Source organism: Anthonomus grandis, chromosome 3 (genome assembly GCF_022605725.1).
Source record: "Anthonomus grandis grandis chromosome 3, icAntGran1.3, whole genome shotgun sequence".
Lineage (NCBI taxonomy): Eukaryota > Metazoa > Arthropoda > Insecta > Coleoptera > Curculionidae > Anthonomus > Anthonomus grandis.
Window position 1 is genome coordinate 26,583,873 of NC_065548.1, and position 21,374 is coordinate 26,605,246.

At 31.1% G+C, this 21,374-nt stretch overlaps 2 protein-coding genes across 3 annotated transcripts in view; one reads left to right on the plus strand and one right to left on the minus strand.

The window, feature by feature from the left end:
* LOC126734709 (prolyl 4-hydroxylase subunit alpha-1) overlaps positions 1 to 16,900 on the minus strand; it is a 69,560-nt gene extending 52,660 nt beyond the window's left edge. For both annotated transcript variants that reach the window (XM_050438427.1, XM_050438426.1), the window contains exon 1: positions 16,747 to 16,900. The gene's annotated coding sequence lies outside the window, so the exon portion shown is untranslated. The remainder of the gene's footprint in view (positions 1 to 16,746) is intronic.
* Positions 455 to 1,994, plus strand: LOC126734710 (dynein regulatory complex protein 10-like). Its single transcript, XM_050438428.1, has one exon. The coding sequence runs from the start codon at positions 527 to 529 to the stop codon at positions 1,925 to 1,927; it is 1,401 nt and encodes a 466-aa protein (XP_050294385.1). The 5' UTR covers positions 455 to 526; the 3' UTR covers positions 1,928 to 1,994.
* Positions 16,901 to 21,374: the final 4,474 nt, after the last annotated feature.

Below are 21,374 nucleotides of genomic sequence, written 5' to 3' on the forward strand. Positions count from 1 at the left end.
TTGGCAGTCACGATTAACTTGTTGGCATGGTGCATCATCACCATTACGAATTAAATGCATCTACATAACCTTTAGTAGAGAAAAAAAATGTCTTTTCTCATCAGTCAAACAAGTTGTGTAATAAAATGAATACTATATTGTTAGCTGTAGACAATGCCATGAGTTAGAAGTCGAATGGAGATTAATTGTTTGCAACTGAAATTGTATGAATTTGATATTAGCACAATTTATTGCATTACTATGTGTTGCCATCGGATTAAGATTTAATTATTCTTTATAGTAAACGCTTTAGAATTATACCCTCTAAATAATTACTTAAAATCCTATACCTATATTTTATTAAATATAAACCAAAATTTTATATTTGAATTGTACCGTAAGTAATAACGTCAATCCTACAATTTATGAATCCCCCATTAATTTTTTTAAGAACGTCAAGATAATTAGACGGACTTTGATTATTAAGGTTAGCAATTCAAAAATCTCTAATTTTTGTTTAAATAAAAAATCTAAATATTGCATAAGAATGACTACAAAAGAGATAGTTATGAATTATATGAAGAAAAGACGCAAGCCATTTAATTCAATTATAGATCATGGGGATAAAGATGATAACTTTGAGGATCTTGATTTAGAAAGACCCGAAAGTTTAACACCAATGGAAATGGAACTTAGGATTCAGGCCAACAGAGTGATATTTTCATTAAATAAAGCAATTTCTATGCTTTGTGTAATGTCCAATATACCATATATATTAGAAAACGACTTTGAAATAATACGTAAAAACTTCCGTCCCAAGGAGATAGCATTTTTGATTTACATTTTACAAATTTATGATAGTACAGACGCAAAAAAGACTGATGAAGAATGCATCACGCTATTTGGAGAAGTTTACGATGCAATCCAGAGGGTCAAAGTACTAAAAGCACAACGCTCCAAACAAATGGAAAGTGATGTTCATGCCGTCGATCACAATCTATTACAAATAATTAATATGCTTTTTACAAACAAATGCATCCGGCAAGAATTAAAGGAGGAAAAAGCAAAAAATCACGTAAAAGTCCCATATATTTTAAACTTTATAACATACCTAGAAGAACTAAAGCAAATCGCCAGAAAAAAACTTTTCATCAGCGCTACTGAAGAAGAGGCTCGAGACAGGCGACTAAGACAAGCCTTTAAGTCAAATATGATGCTAACAGCAGCCATAAAAGATTTGGAGCAGCAACTAGAAACTCAACGCACTCAACTAGGAAATGAACTACATAAAAAAGTTGACATTTTTGACAAAAACAATGCTAGAATTGTTAGCATTAAAGAAGAGTGCCAAATAAGCATAGAAAAGACAATACATGAATCAGAGAAAAAAATGATGCAGCAATGCTTGGAGAGTGAACAAAAGCAAGCTGCTCTGGCCATAGAAGCTGAGACTATTACAAAACAATATGAAACCTTATTGGAAGATAACTTTGCTGAGGAAAAAAAACTAAGAGCGAAGACCTTGAGAACAGAAACGCAGTTACAGAACTGGTTGACTAAGTATGATCAGGATGTAGGGGATAAACAAACTGAGTACGAAGAAGTTAAAGCTCAATACGATACAGAAAGAGAAGCCATGGATGATCTGGAAGATAAGATGGACGCACAAGAAAAAATGTACATAGAACTAATGGCCGAAAAGGAGGAGGAAGAAGAGAGAATATTCCAAGAAATTGCTTATAAGCTTTTAATTAACAGATCAGCAAGGATTATACAGAGAGCATGGAGAGCGCATATACAGAGAAAGAGGTCGAGAAAGCGAGGAAAGAAGGGAAAACTCGAAAAAGCGAAATTGCGTATTACTAAAAAAGACGATCCTAATGCTGTGTTAGAGACTAAATTCAAAGGTGACGTTTTCACAGAACTTAAAAATCCAGATGCATTTTAGTCGTATTTAGTTATAATATTGCGACGAAATATGTTAAAAATTGTAATAAAAAAACGTACATTTTTTACGACTTTATTTATTTGATCATTAATTACTGCAGCAATATTAACATAACATTAGCGACAATAAAATAGTTTAAGCTTTTATTATTACAGAAATATATCATAATAGTCACGTTTAAGTACCTTAAAAAGAAAAAAGTATGCTGATTTAATTATAAAAAAAGAAAAAAATTGAATGTGAAAAATTTTAGTGAGAGATATATTTTGGCACATAGTACAAGGAAAATGTGTATGGGAAACAGGGAGATCCAGAACTTAATCAAGAAATTTTTATTTTTTAGGTTCGTTGGGTGTGGAGTATATGGGGTTGATTGGAGTTGGATTGGGTTGTTTTTGAACATCTACCAACCATAACACTCTTAAATTTCACATACCTAATGAGGAATCTTTATCATTTTCAATTTTAAATAAACTAAGTGCCTGTTAAAACAGAATAATTATTTCAATATTTTTATATCAGTAATAAAAACACTAAACAATAGGAAATTCACTTCCAAGACATTCCGAGTGAAAACCAGACTTTATAATTGACCTAAACTTTCCACTACAGACACCAAGTTTTAGCCATATGTATAAATGATGTGTTCTTTATGTAAATGTAAAAGAATTTATTGATTTATAATTAAATTGCTGTAAGGTAATAAATAATAAATAACTCTACTTAACTCTTATGTATATTGGTCTTTCTAAAAAAAATACAATAATTTCATTTGAATAAATTAACAATATTAACGTTACTCTAAATGTTACCTTTAATAATTTAAACCTAGATACATACATATTTTATTTAGACATTGGAAGAAGATTTTATTCAAAATCAATATTTTCATCCTTACAATTATTGCAAACCACCTTAACTGCAGAATGGCTCTTGCATGTATTCATCGACTTTATCTGTGTCTTGCAACGGAATTTATGGGGCATGACTTATCTATTAAAAGTTTTAAAGCAAAGTTGTCATATTGATCCCCTAAAAATAGCATATTTTTTTAAATTTAATACAACTATCATTATATATGCACGATCGACAAACACCGCTTTTTAAAGGCCTCCTTTCTTCTTCCGTTGATGGTTCAATTGCTCGACTATAATTTACTTTGAGGAAAGCACTTATATATTGCGCCAATTATTTGATATTTAATCTGGAGGCAAGATGCTCTTTCATTATGGTCGATTCCAAATTTTTTAGGAAAATTCTGCGATGGAGTCTTTCCTTGACAAGCAAAGGCAAACTGTCTGTAGCAAATGCTACAGACAGAGTAAGCAACAGACATTTTATCGACTGTATCTACCCCTCTTTTGGTTTCGTTGTATTCCAGTATAACCTAAAGCTTTCTTTCATCAGCATCCATTTTGTTGTCGTCATGTAATGTTAAGATCAATATCACAGATTTATTTTTCCGAGGTACATAGGAAAGCATTATCTTTTCCTTTTGAAAACCAAAAAGTGTGGATCCAACAACTATGTTTTTGTTCGGCAATAATGGTTCTGCGATTTCTGTTTTGTTCTTTTTTATTGTGCCCAAAACTGTTATTTTCTTCGAAAGCAAAGAATCAAAGAGTGGTACACTTGTGTAATAATTATCGATGGTTAAATTCCGGTTTTCTATTAAAGTGACTAGAACCTTTACGATTTCTGTTATCTTAGACACCGCAAATGATCCATCGGGTTGTTTAGACAGGATGTGTAAAAGCTCTTGGCATTATATAACACAAACATCTTCAGCTCGTACTTTACGAGATTGCTAGGAACATATTGTATAAAGCTACAGCGACCTCTAAATGGATGCAGCATCTCATCGATTGCTATATATTCGCTCAAATTAAATGATGGCTTGCAGTTGTTGATGAAGGCTTAAAAAAGTCACGAATTGTAGCCAGTTTGTTAACTTTCCTTCTTTCAGCATAGGTAATCTTATCATAAAATCCCAGACAACGGGTGATAAAGAGAAATATTTTGTAACTTATAACACCTCTTGCTATTTTACTCCCGGTACCACCACTAGCAAAAATCTCTTTCACATATGCGTCGTGAGATTTTTCGATACCGATAAAAAAATAGCAAACCAAGTATGCCATAAATTCTTGCTTGTCGATTATTTTACAATCCCGTCTCTAGAATATTCATGAGCAACCCTTAGCTTATCGTTATACATATTCGTCTACCTCGTCAATTTGTGTACCTCGTCAAAAAACATCGTTAATCATAGACATATCGCTTAGTTGAAAGAACGCATTAAGTTTTTTGGTTCAAGCCAGTGGGTACAGTGACTATGGTTTTTATTTTTATTCCCTTGGTTTTTCCAGAAACACAGTATGTTATATTTCGTCCTTGCGTATATTTATTTTTTTCAATGAAAAATTTTTTCTTTATTTCCTTCAGATTCTTCGGAAGCATTTTCTTGTTTAGTAGTACTTTCTTCAGCTTGATGTGCGAAAACTTGCTATCACTCGAAAGAAAGTAATACTTATCATCTTGCTCAGGCTCCTCCAAGTTTTAAGCAATTCTTCTATAACTCTTTTTTTATCACTATTTTTGTGTAAGTGCATTATGAGCCATCCTGTAACATGTCTAAACTAAAAAAAATACATTTAGTTATAAAATACACAGGATAAATAATGAGAAAAATCATGTAAAAAAACTACTTTTTTCATATATGTACTTACACTTCAAGTCGCGTGTCATAAAATCTACGCTCAACAGAAATTCCCAAATGTCAACAAATAACAAAATTTTCTAAGCATAATCAGTACGTCTGCACGTCCATCGAAGGCATGGAACAGCTTGTAGAGTGATGCTAGAGACAAAAGGCTAAGTGGTAAAAATGGAGGAAGCGATAAAACGCGTTTGTCGTAAATTTTGCGACAGCACGCCCGCTGGAAGGTTAATAACTGACATAGTTTTGTCAAGTATGGCAGCATTGCCGAAACCTAGTGAAGAATTGACGTATTGGAGAACGCGTTTTAGAATGTTTTATAGACCGTACCCTCTCTAGTTAATGAATTTTTTTTCGGAAAATCGTTGGATCTTTAAATGATTGAGCACCGGAAACCAACAACAAGCAGTCGAACAGCGCAAGTCGCAAATTTTGTTCTTGTAAGTCAACCATTGTTCGAGTTTTAAAAAAGCATCATCGACATGCCGGCCATTTGCAATCTATCCAGGTTTTAAGAGAACGTGATGAACAGCGAATGTAATTTTTTTGACAATAGGTTCTTCGTTCAATGGAGCAGAATGGAGAGTTTTCAATACCATATTATGGGTTGATGAATCATGTTTTACTCGTCCAGATGTGGTAAACCTCTATAACCAGCATGTATGGACCCACGAAAATCCATATAATGTTTGGCTTGGAATTTATAATAAATACTTAATGATTGCATGTGGAGTTAATAGAAAAAAAGGTTAACAATTTCTGTAAAATATCAAATATTTGGTTTCAACTTAGGTTGTCCGGCCCACTTTCATAAAAATCTTGGGAACTGATTAACTAAAAATTTTTCAGACAGATGGATCAGACGTAATAGGCCAGTTAGTTGGCCTCAACGGAGCCCCGATATTACTCCTTTAGATTTCTTCATACGGGGGTTGTTCAAAGAAATCATTATTCATACTTCAAACATCCTTAAAATTTGTATTCGAGGGTGCCTGATAATCCTTTTTTTGTAAGTACTGATTTCGTTTACAAAGATAGTCTTATTGCTATGTATGTACCACATCTTAGGGACACACGCCACTTGTAGGAATAAAAAAAGATATATGCAAAAAGTGCTCCTTAATGCTTAAAACTTATGTCCCAAATTTCATACAAATATATCAGGTTATAAATATAAAACTTTTTGTTATTATAATTATAACACCTTATATTTCGAAGAGGAAGCATTTCTTGACATGTTTATATGACAAACTACAGCTTATTTTTGACGTAGAATACGTGGTTAAAATTTGTTGGCTAAGATTTAGACAATTCTTTATAGATGTAACAAGTGTTTAAAATGAAGTATAAGTACAATAAAACAAGTGTGAATTATACACAAAGAACAACATACAAAATTTTTTACTATACACAATACTGCGTAAAAAAATTACTGTAAGCTCTAGTGCGTAAAAAAATGTCAAAGTTAAATGTCAAAAATGTTTTACGCCAATGCTGTTTATTATGCAGTATGCAGTTAATTAGATTCCACACACTTTTAAGTACTTTCCGATGGATTTGTAAATCTAAAAGATGGTTCCTATTGAAAAGATATTAGTGTGACAAAATCAAAAAACGACTTCCAACCTGAGAAACTCGATTGGTTTCGACGGGAGTTGGCTTGTGTGAAGCCACCGTTGTCAGAAAACTTTTTCATAAAGCTTTTTTACTACATACAACTCATCTTAATATACAAATAGGTCGCTAGCAACCGACATATGCTACATTCTTGATTTGTACTGGCAAACGATTGGACGCTAGCTTCGCATATATTATTAAAAAGGAATATGTAAGCATCACGGTAAACGGATGTATATTAAACGATTTTTTTTTACCTTGAACCTTGAAGCAACTGCGCTATTTTATTATATTGCTGTAATTTTTCTTCAATTTGACGATTCAATATATACATATAACTACGTAATTTATTAATTAAATGATTAATATTACCGCTACCATGTGTAATTTTTTCGTCCAAAATAAAATGAAACAAAATTTTATGTCACTGATAATTTTGAAAAATTAGAAGTTTTTAAGATAGATTTTTCCTTTTTTTTTTTAGATTTATGAATCAAAAATATAATAATAAAATTCCAACATCTAGTATTAATAAGATGTGTGATCATTTCTATTTATCATAAAAAAGTGATATACAAAATGCAATTTTTTCCAAAATTCTATAAAAATAAATCAGACACAAAAATAACAATAATAATTGATATACACATAACACACTTTCATCAGTACACTGGTTTGGCATATTTAATGCAAATGAAAATTTCTTACCTACTTATAGTATTTACCCATGATTGTAATAAAATCATTAATATTAAATAAAAATCTACAAATCAAAATATATCACCATATATTATGTTCAAACCAAATACATTAAAAACGCCATTAACAATTTTAAATAGGTACCAACCTGTATAGCTGAACACCTGTAAATTACCGTCACAAATCGGAATATTAGTCCACTAAGGACTTTTACAAGTGGATCATTCATTATATCAATAAATTTACTGAATTATTGCGAAAACTCCTATGTTTTTGAGTGCAAGATAATTTTTTTTTCCTCAAAATGAATTAATTGGTTATGTTCTAGAAATAATATTGGTATTTCTATCAATAGATGTATATAGCATAAAATTCAGAACAGTTCGGACTATTTTATTCAAATAAAAGAAAAACGTTGACGGAAACTATAAAGGATATAGTGATCGCCAGTAACTATAAGTAATTGACAGTACTTTTCTTCCTTATATAGAGCTGTGGAGTTTAAACTGGAAATAAAAACAACAAAATCTTATAAAAAATCCACAGACAAATCAAGAACCTATACAGAATTACCAAATATGATGTTAGGAAATGAATAATTTTTAAATATGGAAGAACTGGAAAACATCTTTGACAAAATACAATAAGCAGCTTAGAAGAACAATGACGGCTTCATGCAGGAAACCTATAATGTATAAATAACATTAACTATTTAATCATATCATGTTTTACTTTACAGACTTATTCTAGTAAGAGAAAATAAATGATGACAATAATATAAATGATAAGAAATCGAAGATCAGTTGGTGAATCTAGTGCAAAACTGATAAATTTATCAACAACAAACAACCAATTTAAAAATTACTAATTACAACTACAAAATGCCTTTGATCTAATCGAATGGGACCAATTGGCACCTATTTGCTTATGACATTTACGAGGTACCTGTGATGAAATGTGTTTCAACTTCTAATTATCTAAAATGTACTTGTCTAGTAATTTAATGGTCCTGACATTTAGGAATAAAGATGCTAAAATCAAATGTTATTAGTATTATTAATGATTTCGTAAATTTTCATCTGAGAGGTATAATCTTAATGTTATTTACTCATGATAAACATTATTTGCTTTTTTTGCATTAAAAAACTCGAGTAAGTAACTTTCTTTAATTGTATATCACGTGTCTTATTTTATTTAATACAGAAGTTCTCAGGGATTGCTGCATAATATCTAAAAAAGTATTGGTGATTGTTTTTTAATTGCAGTATAGCATGTTGAAATCTCACTTTTATATTTGTTATTTTAGGACGCTCCCCATCATTACTATAAAGATCATAGTATAGCGAAAATTAAAAGTTAAAAATAAGAATAGGGAAATTTTTGTGTGAAAACTAATTTAGTTATATTATCTTGTTTAGATGTATGTATGAACGTAGGTTTAAATCAGTGGTAAATCATATACAAAATTATTATCTAATAAAAATATGTTCGTAGCATATCTTCTATATAAGAAGCTTAATTTAATATTGAAATAATTAATTTTTTTATAAAATTATATAAATCTTTTACTAGTACAATTATTTACCTTTAAATCATTTGTGTGCAGCAACATTTTAGTTTATGTGATATTTGCCATTAAATCTTTTTTTAGGAAAAAAATCACTTTACTCATATTAAAAAAGCAATAGTACAGGGTGTCCCGGTTCACGTGGGAAATCTCTCGGATCCAGGTAGAACATCGAAAAATAATACCGAACGTTCCTATAAAAAAAAATCCTACGGGCCTTCTTTACGAAGATACAGCCTCCTAAAGGACGCTGCTGAAAATTGGTTTTTCATAAATTATTTTTAAACTACCCGGTAGAATTTAATAAAAATTTTAGGTGATGAATACTATTAGGGATCTCTTAAAATGACATCCTTAAAATACATTTACCTTGTTTACTTTACCAGGGGCGGACTAGGTTGTACACTTTGATGCGTATATTTTTAACACCCTGTATGTTAAAGTCTAAAAAAAATAAATTTGGATACCTTGAACCCTAGGCTAAAAAAAGGTACTCTTGTTCATTATCGATAAAATGAACCGTTTTGGAGAAAAAACATAATAAACGAGCCAATGTTTTTTTTTATTTTTTTTTTTTAAATGATATAAGTACGCCAGTTATTCAAAGACCAGAAAATTTCGATGTAAGTCATTTAATTTAAAAAAAATACATGTTCTAAAATACAGTGTGTCCTAAAAAATACTTTTACAAAATATTTCTTATTTATTATACGTTTGTTTCTTTTTTGTTATTCTTAAGATAAAAACTAAACATAAAAAAAACTAAAAAAAATAATGTAAACCAATTGTATTGTACCTGACTTATTTTGTCGGAATTTTAGCATTTTTGAACGCATTATTGTTACAAACGTTGCTATACTCCAAATTTAGCAAATATCTATCATTTAAACCTAATCTTTGTCAACATATTCATCCTTTATTTGATATTTTTTTAATTTTTGTATTTTTTGGTAACTTTTAATTTAAATTACGTCAAAATATGGAGTACTTTTATTGAGTACGCAGATATGCATCTTATGTATGGTCTGGCGTCTTGCAATGCATTGGAAGCAAAAAGATTGTACGAAGGAAGATTTCCCAATCGCATTATTCCGGATCAGAAAACATTTCAACGTGTTGATCAACGTCTAAGGGAAACTGGTAGGTTTCTGTTTTCCACTTAATGAGTTAATACTTTTAAATTTCCTTAATGCAATTTTAGGATGTTTTGAAAAAAAAAGAATAATGGTGGTCGGAGGAGAACAGCACGTACAGTGCAATTGGAAGAAAATATTTTAGACGCTGTAGCTGACACTGCTACAACGAGTACTCGAAAATTAGCCGCTCAGCTTCATTCGTCTAAAACAATTGTACATATGGTACTTCAAGAACAACTGTTGTACCCATATCACTTACAAAAAGTGCATGAACTACTGCCCAGAGATTTCGCTCCTAGAATACACTTCGCAAACTGGCTGTTAGATCAGCAGCGAAATAACCCTAACTTTATCAGCACTATTCTTTTTACGGATGAAGCAGGGTTTACCAAAAATGGAATTGAAAACTTATATAACTCGCATGTATGGGCTGACGAAAATAATGTTGCTTGGTCTCCTCGGTCTCCCGATCTAACGCCATTAGATTTTTATCTATGGGGTCACCTGAAAACTGAACTGCTCCAAAGAATTACATTTCATTGTGATAATATAAAAAACAATCTTGGGTTATTGTGGCGAGTGCAGCAGTCCTCGATTCGTCGTGCCCGCGAATGTGTTAGAGTTCACGGAGCCCACGTCGAACCTACTTATGAAGTTTTAAATAATTGATTGTTTATTGCTCGTATTGAAGAATTTAACTTTCGTTTACATATTTGGTTTTTGGCATTTTTTTGTAAGTTGTTTTTTCTAATTTAAAAACATACACTCATCATAAGTTTTTTTTAATTATTTTGTAAAAGTATTTTTTAGGACACCATTGTATTTTTAGGAACATGTATTATTTTAAATTAAATGACTTACATCGAAATTTCTCTGTACTAGCGTACTTATCTCATTAAAAAAAAAAAATTGGCTCTTTTATTATTTTTTTTCTCCAAAACGGTTCATTTTATCGATAATGAACAAGAGTACCTTTTTTTTAGCCTAGGGTTCAAGGTATCCAAATTTATTTTTTTTAGACTTTAACATACAGGGTGTTAAAAATATACGCATTAAAGTGTACAACCTAGGCCGTCCCTGGTAAAGTAAACAAGGTAAATGTATTTTAAGGATGTCATTTTAAGAGGTCCCTAATAGTGTTCATCACCTAAAATTTTTATTAAATTCTACCGGGTAGTTTAAAAGTAATTTATGAAAAACCAATTTCCAGCAGCGTCCTTTAGGAGGCTGTATCTTCGTAAAGAAGGCATGTAGGAATTTTTTTTATAGGAACGTTCGGTATTATTTTTCGATTTTCTACCTGGATCTGAGAGATTTCCCACATGAACCGGGACACCCTGTATATGTGATCATCAAAATTATGAAATTGCGAATATGACACAATACTCAATTTATTTTACTTTCAGTAATTACGAGGAATATAAACACAAAAAATAAAAGTGCCACAGTTAAAAGAAAATTGAACTAAATGTAGAAAAATCTGCAAACAATTACTATGCCGAATATCTTGTTAGGCAGGTCAATAAAAAATGTGAAAAGCGCAAATTAGATTTTCTGACCAATGCACATTTTACAAATAATTTTCAAATGTTTTTCTTACACAAAAATTTTATTCTTTTCTACTGTCTAAATGTCATAATTATATTATGAATATTTTCTCTCTCTCACATCTTTTTAAATATGTCATAAATATACTATAATTATGACATATTTTAAAAATAAGCCTCAAGAGTGTATGACAACGAAAACTAAAAACTTCAAAAGTTCTAAAAAAAATAGAAGTAAATCTCGATATCGAAATATAATCTAAAAACCATTATTATGAACAAAAGCTGTATTTCTGTATTTATTAAACAAGCATATTCAAATAACTTTATTAAAAGTCTGTAAATAGCTAAGCAAAGTGTAAAAAAAATAAAAAATTGTAAAACTTTAAGACCCAAAGAATCCAAAGTCTTTTTTAACTCGCACTATATAATTTTCCCTGATCAAATTTTTACTTTATATTATACACATTTTTTTTTTGAGATGAATATTTAAATAGACAAATTCCAATAGACCATTTAGGTAACATAATACTAGTCAAATTCGTTTTTTAAATGGTCAAATTAATTAATGGTGTTCATTGAAATTCCTTTTTTATGACGTTTTTATCATCAAAAAAAATAACTCGAAAGCTTGTTAAAAATAGTACACAGAAATAGTTAAAATAACATTCATAAGAGTTAATAGTTTTCATCGGTGGGCTTAAGTGTTATTTATTTTATTTTTTTTTTGACTATTGACCTAAATTAAAAACATGTTTAAAAGGACTTTTATAGGATTCGTAAATCTGGCAAACATAAATATTTGTAAAAATAAGTTAGTTTAATTGCCAGATTTCTTATAGAGTTAGAGTTTTATTATCTTAAATCATTAAAGGAATTTAAAGCCTTGTTACGACAAATGATCTAAATGCAAAAAATACTTAAATAAATATTTTAAATTAGTTAGAACCATGAAGCGCCAAACGGTTTTTATAAATACCTAGCGTTTATATTATTGGCTTATGTAAACTAATGCAATCAACCATAATTGATCAAGTTTGTGAAATAGATAAATTGTCTTGCTGTGCCAAAGTTACAATTCACCAGTTTCTTTGACGGGTTCCCTTGGCAATAGGCGTTTTTACTGTTTATTATAAAAATTTACTTTATTACTTGTTCAATAATATACTCTATATACTCTAAGTCACAAGAGTGGTTTTTGTCTAGCTAAATCTGTGGTTTAATATATTAGATATTGGTGAGAACATGTTTAAAAAAATTAAAAAAGCCTGTATTTTTAGATATTAATTTATATTGTATTTAAATATATGTAGGGATTTTTTTTAGCTTAATGAATTAATGGCACATTAAAATTTATAATATTTAAAATTTCAAAAAATATATATTTTTTAATTTAAAGTGATATTTACTAAAGTTTTAGTTAGAAATAAGATATTTAAATAAAAGTAAACCTAGTTCAATATTTTACAAAAATTCAAAAACTTTTTCTTTTTCTAATCTGGATGTATCTGTCCAATTTTTCAGATTATTTTTCCTATGATTTAAGTTTATTTAAATCCGTGATAAGTAAATATCTATTAATTTTTTTATTCCAAGTCTTATTTTTGACAACACCCCTTTTTCATTAATCTGCCAAGCACTCGAGAGCCGCGGCTCAGAACCCTGTTTGGTTAGCGGGATAGAGGCCATGCTCTCGAAACCTCATGTATCTGCCCAGCTCAACAACGAGATTGTCGAAACGTTGGCGGCTAGGGGCTGCCCGCAGGGAGGAGTATTGTCCCCTACCTTGTGGTGCCTTGTGGTCGACAGCCTGATAAATCTTTTAAACAATGCTGGCCTATACACAGGCCTACGCTGATGATCTGGTAATCCTTTGCCCAGGGAAAGACGCCGTCTCAATGCGGGGCCCTATGATGAGAGCCCTGTCTATGGTGGACATATGGTGCCTCTCAGGGGGTCTCAGGATTAACCACAAAAAAGCAGAGCTCCTACTATTCACGAGGAGACGTAACTTTGGCACGCCCCCTATTATATCTCTAGGTGGCGTGCAGCTGCATTACTCCAGGACAGTTCAATTTCTGGGAATCAAGTTGGATCCCAAACTCTCCTGGCACGATCATGCAGACACCAGAATGAAGAAGGCCACCTGCGCGCTATGGGCCTGCAGGCGGGCTTTCGGCAATACCTGGGGTCTGTCTCCTGAGATCCTCCACTGGATCTACTCGCGCATTGTGAGACCTCTTCTCACATACGGGGCTATCGTTTGGTGGCCATGTACGGAGAAAGCGAAAATTGGTGCTCAACTGGACAGAGTTCAACGTCTTGCATGTCTCAGCATAACGGGTTCCATGCGGACGGCGCCAACTACGAGCGCTTGAGACTCTGCTGAGCCTTCCGCCTCTGGATCTCGTTGTGCAATTCGAGGCAATGAGGACTGCGTACAGGTTATACGTCCTCGGCGAACTACGTGCTGGCGAGACCGGTCACGCAAAAATTTGCTCACGGGCCATACAGGAATGTCCTCTCCTTCTGATGGGCAGTGACTGCATGGCTCCAGTGACTGTGGACTGCGAGGGATTCGTGACGCACATTGCAGGCAGAGAGGAGTGGCAGCATTCCAACAGACCTGCATTGCTAAACAGGGGGACCATCTGGTACACAGATGGCTCCAGAATGAATAACAGAGCTGGATCAGGGCTTATTGGTGGGATCCCACATACCAGTAGGGCATACTCGCTGGGGGAGCACGCCACTGTCTTCCAGGCCGAAGTATTCGCTGTATTAAAATGCGGACAGAAAATCCTAAGCTGCGGACACCGCAATACAGTCGTATCAATATGCTCGGACAGCAGAGCTGCCATTAAGGCTATCACGGCTGCAAAGGTAAGCTCCAAGCTTGTACTAGAGTGCATAAAAGTCCTGAAAAAACGGGTACAGGTTGGATGCAGAGTCCAGCTCGTCTGGATACCTGGCCATGCAGGTAATGAGGAAGCGGACTCTCTTGCCAGACTGGGATCCGCGAATGTGCCGATGGGGCCGAAACCCAACCACCCATTTCTTATGAATGAAATCAAAAGATTACAATTAGATTAGATGATAATCTAAACTGGATGACATTTAATAAAAATCAGTGTAAGAAAGAACCAAAAATAATAATGAATTTTGTAAATAAAAATCATTATTTAAGTTTTCTTCTAAAATTAGAAAAAAAATATTTTTTGGTTTATTTTGATAAAAACTTTTGTAAAATCGAGTACCTCATTCATATAGGAATGCAAATTATAATAATTTTAGAATTTTTCTATATTTAAATATTTTAAAATTAAAATCTTTAATTTAATTAACATTTCTTTATAAAAGTTTTTTACATGTACTGTATTAAGAATGGTTTGTTCTACTACAGAGAGAGTTGAGACAATAAAGAATTTTTCTTTTTGACAAATTAATTGTGGCAATAGAATGATACAAGTATTTAAAGACCTTTATCAGGCACAGACGAATTCAATTTTGTGAAACTTTTAGTGATTTGATCATTGTTAATCTCCGTCTTATTTATAACATTTGCTTCATTAATATATATTTTAACTTAATGGAAAAGAAAATCGTCATAACTACAGCTACTGGTTGGATGCCAACTGTGGAGATGGAAATGGTGAAATGTATCAAGATCTCTTGTAAAATGCGACCAACACAATATAATAGAAAAAATTGAAGGCGAAAACGATTATGATGAAGATCGGGTCGTTTTCCCACAAGATGGACAGACATGGATTTTCCTCTCTATGCTGCCAATGTGAGGCAATATCTTATGAGATATTTTCTGATCATTGGATTGGAAAGGAGAGGACTCTTTACGGAATGGCTAGCTAGGTCGCCTGATTTGACGCCACTTGATTTTTTTTACTGGTTCATTTAAGAACTTGACGCTAAAGTTTACACCAAAAGATCATAAATGAGTGTCAGATGATAACACCTGACATTCTAGAAAATGTCAGACTTTGTTTTAAGCAAAACCTTTATTTTTGTATATTGGAGCACTTAATAAATTAACCTAATTTAATAAACTTGTTTTATTTAAACGACATAAGGATAGGTATTTTTTATTTATTTTATTATTATATTAATTTTATTTTATTTATTACTTTGCACTGGCGATAGGCAGTTAAACCTTTTTTTAATTTATTATGAATCAAGATCAAATATTCTCAGAATTTTAGTAATATTAAGAAAAAAAATTAACGTTAAGTAACGCATGGCTATTTTTAGTGATTATAGTAACTATAATAGCAGCCACTTCAAACTTTGCAGTTGTATTCAGAATTAAAATACCTTTAAAATGAGGTATCACATGATCAGTTTTTCTACTTAAGATTTTAGGGATGATCCCACCACTTTTCTAGAGGGTTACTAGTTTTAGGGTGTCTTGATCGTTAAACATTGAAAATAAAATCGATGGGTCCGAGGTTTTAGAAATAAAAATGTTTTTCACACTAAAAATGCCTCTGCTCGCTGGGACACCCTGTACAAAAGATAACCTTAAGTTATAGTAAAAGCAGATTAGTAAATTAGTTAAGACAAAATAAATAAAATAATAAAACTTCTAAATTTACTGAAAATATAGCATTGAAATGCAAATAAAAAAATTAAGGAAGTTAAAAATAACACCAACAAAACAGTTCCAAACTTAGGTTTGAGTTGGAAAAGGTTGGTTTCTTTTGGCATTAAAAAAAAATCTTTTAAATTTCAATTTTATTATTATTTCAATTGGATTTTTTTTATAACAATTATTATATTTCAGAAATAATCATAAACTATAAAATTAAAAAAATAAACACCTCTGATGTTCTGTTCATATCTGCACAGTGTGAGCAAAATCGTTGGCATAGGATACGAAAATAAATTCGAATTTTATTTTACAATCCCTATAAACCAACTACTAAAAAGTCACGTACACATTTTCAAATGCGATAATATAAAATCTGTTTCTGGCTATAAAATCTCACAAATATTCTGGAAATAGGGCCTCTATTATAATTACACTATGTGCGTTATCGCAAGCACATATGAATCACTGCTAAATAAGAGTCAGTACTTTAATTAGAAGTCATCAATGTTAAATTAGAAATAGAAATTGGGAACGCAAGCTGCTTATCTCATTAGCACTCGGCGTAACATAGGAGCGTATAATAATTAATTTTTAATAGAGATAACACTTTTTTAGTTTCATCTTAAAATATATTATCCATATCATTTTTTAAACGTTAATTAGGTTTTTGGGTTTAAATAAGAAATATGTTGTTACAGAAATTGGCTATTCCGAAATTTTATAACATATGATACCATGAAGCTAAAAATAAATGTTATACCATGAAAATTAAATAAAGAAATTTGTTTTTTTTTTTAATTTAAATATAAAGAGGAAGAACGCTCTGTCTCTTTTAGGTCTATCCTACACTTACTTAACGCCCTAATAAAGTAATGCCAGTGAAATAAATATGATTTTTTCCTACGCCTATTTTGTAATATTAACTCACCCTTTTTTAACAGCTTATTCACGGTATATAAGAATCACTTTCTGCACTGATCTATAGAAAGCTCGAATTAAATAAAAGCTGACACTCGGATGCAATTGTGGGATCTGATATACACATGTTTAGGTCGTCCATGTGTTTATGTTGAAGTCGTATATTTTTTCAACAGTTGCCAGATTTATAAATCCGTTTTCCTAACATAGAACAATTACGTTTAAAAATTTAATAATAATTATGAGTTATTGGTAAATTAAGTATTTGGAAATAGACATAAATAATATTAAATTGCTCATAAGTTATTATAATTATTATTTCATATTCTGTTTAAAGTTTTGGAACCCAAAGTTCTTATGACCGAAAGGAATTGTTGCTTTTTGGATCCAAATAAAGCAAAAACCTGTTTATTAATTCTTTATGAATAAGATCATCTTTAGGATAATATAAAATATTGCAAAACATTACTTGAAAAGACATAATAGAACATACATTATTACATACATTACCCATTTTGGAAAGTTTGACTAAAATATGAAATAATTATGTTCAATTATTATTTATTTAATTTTAAACTTTATTTATCTTACATTACCAAAATGTCTTAGACGAAATTAAGTTAATAATGTTCTGAAGTTGCCACTATTTTTAATTTATATAGTTATTGTATACGTAAATTAAATATGAACAGCAGGAAAAATATTTTAAGATTTTGAGAGCATGATATGTTTCGGATAATATTATGTTTTATATCCTATATATATTTCTATTAAGGTACTTTTAATGAATTTGGGTGTACCTCGGCAACATCGCCCACATAACATAAACAAACCACTGATTCTTAAAAGCTTGGATCGAAAGCTTCGTGTGCCACCTATGGAGCTTCTCATGCATTTCTACTCGAGCTTTCTTTCGCTTATTTTGAAACAGCTGGGCGTAAATTCTTTATTGGGTTATTTTCTCAGTTTGTTACAAGATGTCTCTGTAGGACTTGTTAATTATTGGTATATTATCGGTGTATATCCAGATTCTTTTTACTTTTTATGATGTACATACATACAGTATAATATACATAAATGCAGGGTTGATTCTAAATCTGACAATATCAAATCTACTCATCGTGCTTAGTTAAAGGACTGTTTTTGTTATACTAATTTTATTTCTCCAGATTCCAGATATTTCAATTCTTCAAATAAAATGTGTTTTTTTTGGTACATATCAATAATTATTGGGGATTGATTAAAAATATTGTTATTTTTTTGATATAGTTTTGGGATTTATTATAAGTTTTTTATATCTTAGACATTCTTGTGAAAAATATGAGCTTTATTATCAACACACTTTTTATTATTATTGAGTATTGACATTTTTACATCAATCACTACTGTCATTGAACGTTGCTATAAATTTACAATTAAACATATCGATGGCGCTACGCATACAAACAACACTCCCCCTCGTTGATATTTTTTTTTAAACACTTAAAAATACTAATAATCTACACAAAAATCGATAAACATATTAGGCTAAATCACACTTAACAAGAAAATCGTTAAATGAAGCAACTGATAAAGGTTTTGTGAGAAAATCTGCAATTTGCAATTTTGTTAGTATACCGGGTGGTGCGTCGCCGAGCGGAACATAGGAAATCCAATGTAAATTTTAAGGGAGTCAATTATTGGCTTCCCTGTACATTTTACAGAAAAAATGTAAGATAACTTTTTGAATAGACCAAGCTGGCAAACCCTCGTGCAAAGTTTGAAAAAATTTTAATAAGCGAATCTTGAATTATCCAATTAAATGTAATTGCAAAATTACCAAATTTTCGGTTCAGGTAAAACCAGACACCAGCCACCAGCATACAATTTGTTATAAGGCTTTGTCAAATCTGAGGTACAGCCGAATGCAAGAATTGTTTTTTTTTTTCGTTTTATCAATCTCACAACCATACATTCAAAGTTAGACACGTTAACATTACTTTTTTATCTAAACTTTTATTTAATATAACGATGAAGTTAAACCAATAAAAATTATTATTATCGATTATTAAGAAAATAATTTTATCATACTTAGAATTTAATTAAACCAATAGCAGTACAATATCTGAAATATTTTCAATTTATTTTCCCATCAAGCCTATCTGGTCCATTTCAACCATTAAACCTATTGTTAGTAAATTCGAGTTCAAAGACATTGCTATAAATAATTGTAAATGTTTAACTCAGAAGATCGAAAATAGATCCGAAAAAAGTGAGAACAGAACTCTTAATATTTTACTAAGTGTAGAAAAATAAAATAAAACAAAATACAATGACTTTTTAAAAATAATAGAGAATTACATAAAAACATCAATTAATCAAATGTTCAAACAACCCCTCCTTAACAGCTAAACAATATGCTAACCGATCATAAGATTCATTTCTAACGTTACTAAGTTGATATTGGAAAATTTTATTACATTCTAACGAAATAGCGTTTTGTAACTGAATTAGATTCTCAAATTTTACACTTTTGTAAATGACGCTTTTTAAATGACCTATTAAAGATCAGGTAACCTGGCTGGCCAAAATATCCACCACCGTGGACCAATAATATTGCCGTTAAAAGCATTTTCCAAGCACTCTCTAACCATACGGGCATTATAGGCCGGGCAACCATCCATTTGGTACTAGATCATTTGATCTTCCTGAACAACTTCTTACAAAGCGGGTCCAATTTGATTTTGAAATAAGTCCAAATAGGTTTCAGCTGTAAGGTTATAGACCATAAAAAAGGGTCCAATGATATGGTGTCCGATAATTCCCACGAATACATTTGTTTTTTGGGGATATTGTGTCCGAGTATGAACAAAGCGATGTTCATTTTCTTGGATCCAATACCGGAAATTCTGAACATTCGGTTCATTGTTAAGGGTAAATGTACATACCTAAATGTACACAAAAATGACATTCTTCGCTCTTCATCCCCTTCCTGCAGCTCTTGATGTTTTTCGAATTTATACGAATAATATATGTGTTTTTTTAAAGTGCGCAATACTGTTGTATGATGTTTATTTACCTCTTGCGCAAGAACCCTCGTAGTAACCATCTTGTTTTCCTCCACACTCAGTAGAATATTAAGATCTTTGTTCTCTCTTTCTTCGGCTCTATTTTCGATCTCCTGAGTTGAATATTTACAATTATTTATTACGATACCTTTGGACTCGAACTTATTAACAATGCATTTAATAGTTGGAATGGACGGAATGGGCTTGGTGTGGAAATAAACTGAAAACATTTCAGATACTGCTCTAAAACTGTTTCCCGCATCATGCCACTTAATTATGGCTAATTTTTCGTCGATTGAATAATTCATATTTGTTTTCAAATATCGACTGTCACTGATTTATGGACACTTTTCCTCACGTCAGTGACAATATTCATTTTACTGGTGCCCGTTTGGTTTTACCTGAACCGAAAATTTGCTAATTTTGCAATTACATTTTAATGAATAATTCAAGATTCGCTTATTAAAATTTTTTAAAACTTTGCACAAGGGTTTGCCAGATTGGTCCCTTCAAAAAGTTATTTATTACATTTTTTCTATAAAATGTACAGGGAAGCCAATAATTGACCCCCTTAAAATTTACATGGGTTTTCGTATGTTCCGCTCGGCGACACACCACCCGGTATACTTCAAAGACACAACCTTATCATTTACTTTGTTCTTTATAAACTGATAACCAATATCAATGTGTTTTAGTTTTTTATGAAATTCTAAATTTTTATAAACCTAATAAGCATACAGCAGATTGGTTATCTTGAAAAATAATTACTTTTAAACAATCTTCTAATAATACTTTTTAACAATCTTCTTTAAAATCTGTCAATCAAACATCAAATTTCGAAGCCAACATGCTTCACTTATAGATACACTTAAGGCTACATATTCTACCTCGGTAGAAGGAAGGGCCACAGAAGCTTGTTTTTTAGAGCACCAATTGCCGTTGCAGCCAAAAATTTGAAATAAAAATATCCTGGAATGGATTTTTAATCAGTCCTATCTCCTGCCCAATCTGCATCAGCATACCCCTCAATTACATTTTGAAAATCGCTTTTCGTAAAAACTAGACTAACATTTTATGATTTCTGTATAATCTTAGAACTTTTTTAATGGCTTGCCAAAGCTGTAAACTAGCAGTTGACTGATACCTACTTAAAATACTTATAGAAATACATAGATCTCGTCTACAGCATAACATAGCATACATCAGCGAACCAACTGATTGTCAACATTTACTTTTTATTTCTTGAGTTTCTGACTTTTCAAGTTTTAATTTAAAATGGTTAAAATCTATTTAAAAATAGTTATTTTACAAATATATAATACAAAAACTGTTTTATACCTCCCAAGTCCATCATTTTGAAATTTCGATTTAAGATACCTTTAATTTTTGTAATTTCATTTCCGTTAGAACCTGAAATTAATAAATCATCGATAAAAATTAAAATTAACATTTTCAACTTATTACAAATTTTGAAATAAAATACAATACTCATTTACTGATCTTTGAAACTTCAAAGACATCATCATTTCATTAAATTTTTTATACCAGCTTTTAGGTGAATTTCTTAAGCCATATAAAATTTTTTTTAACT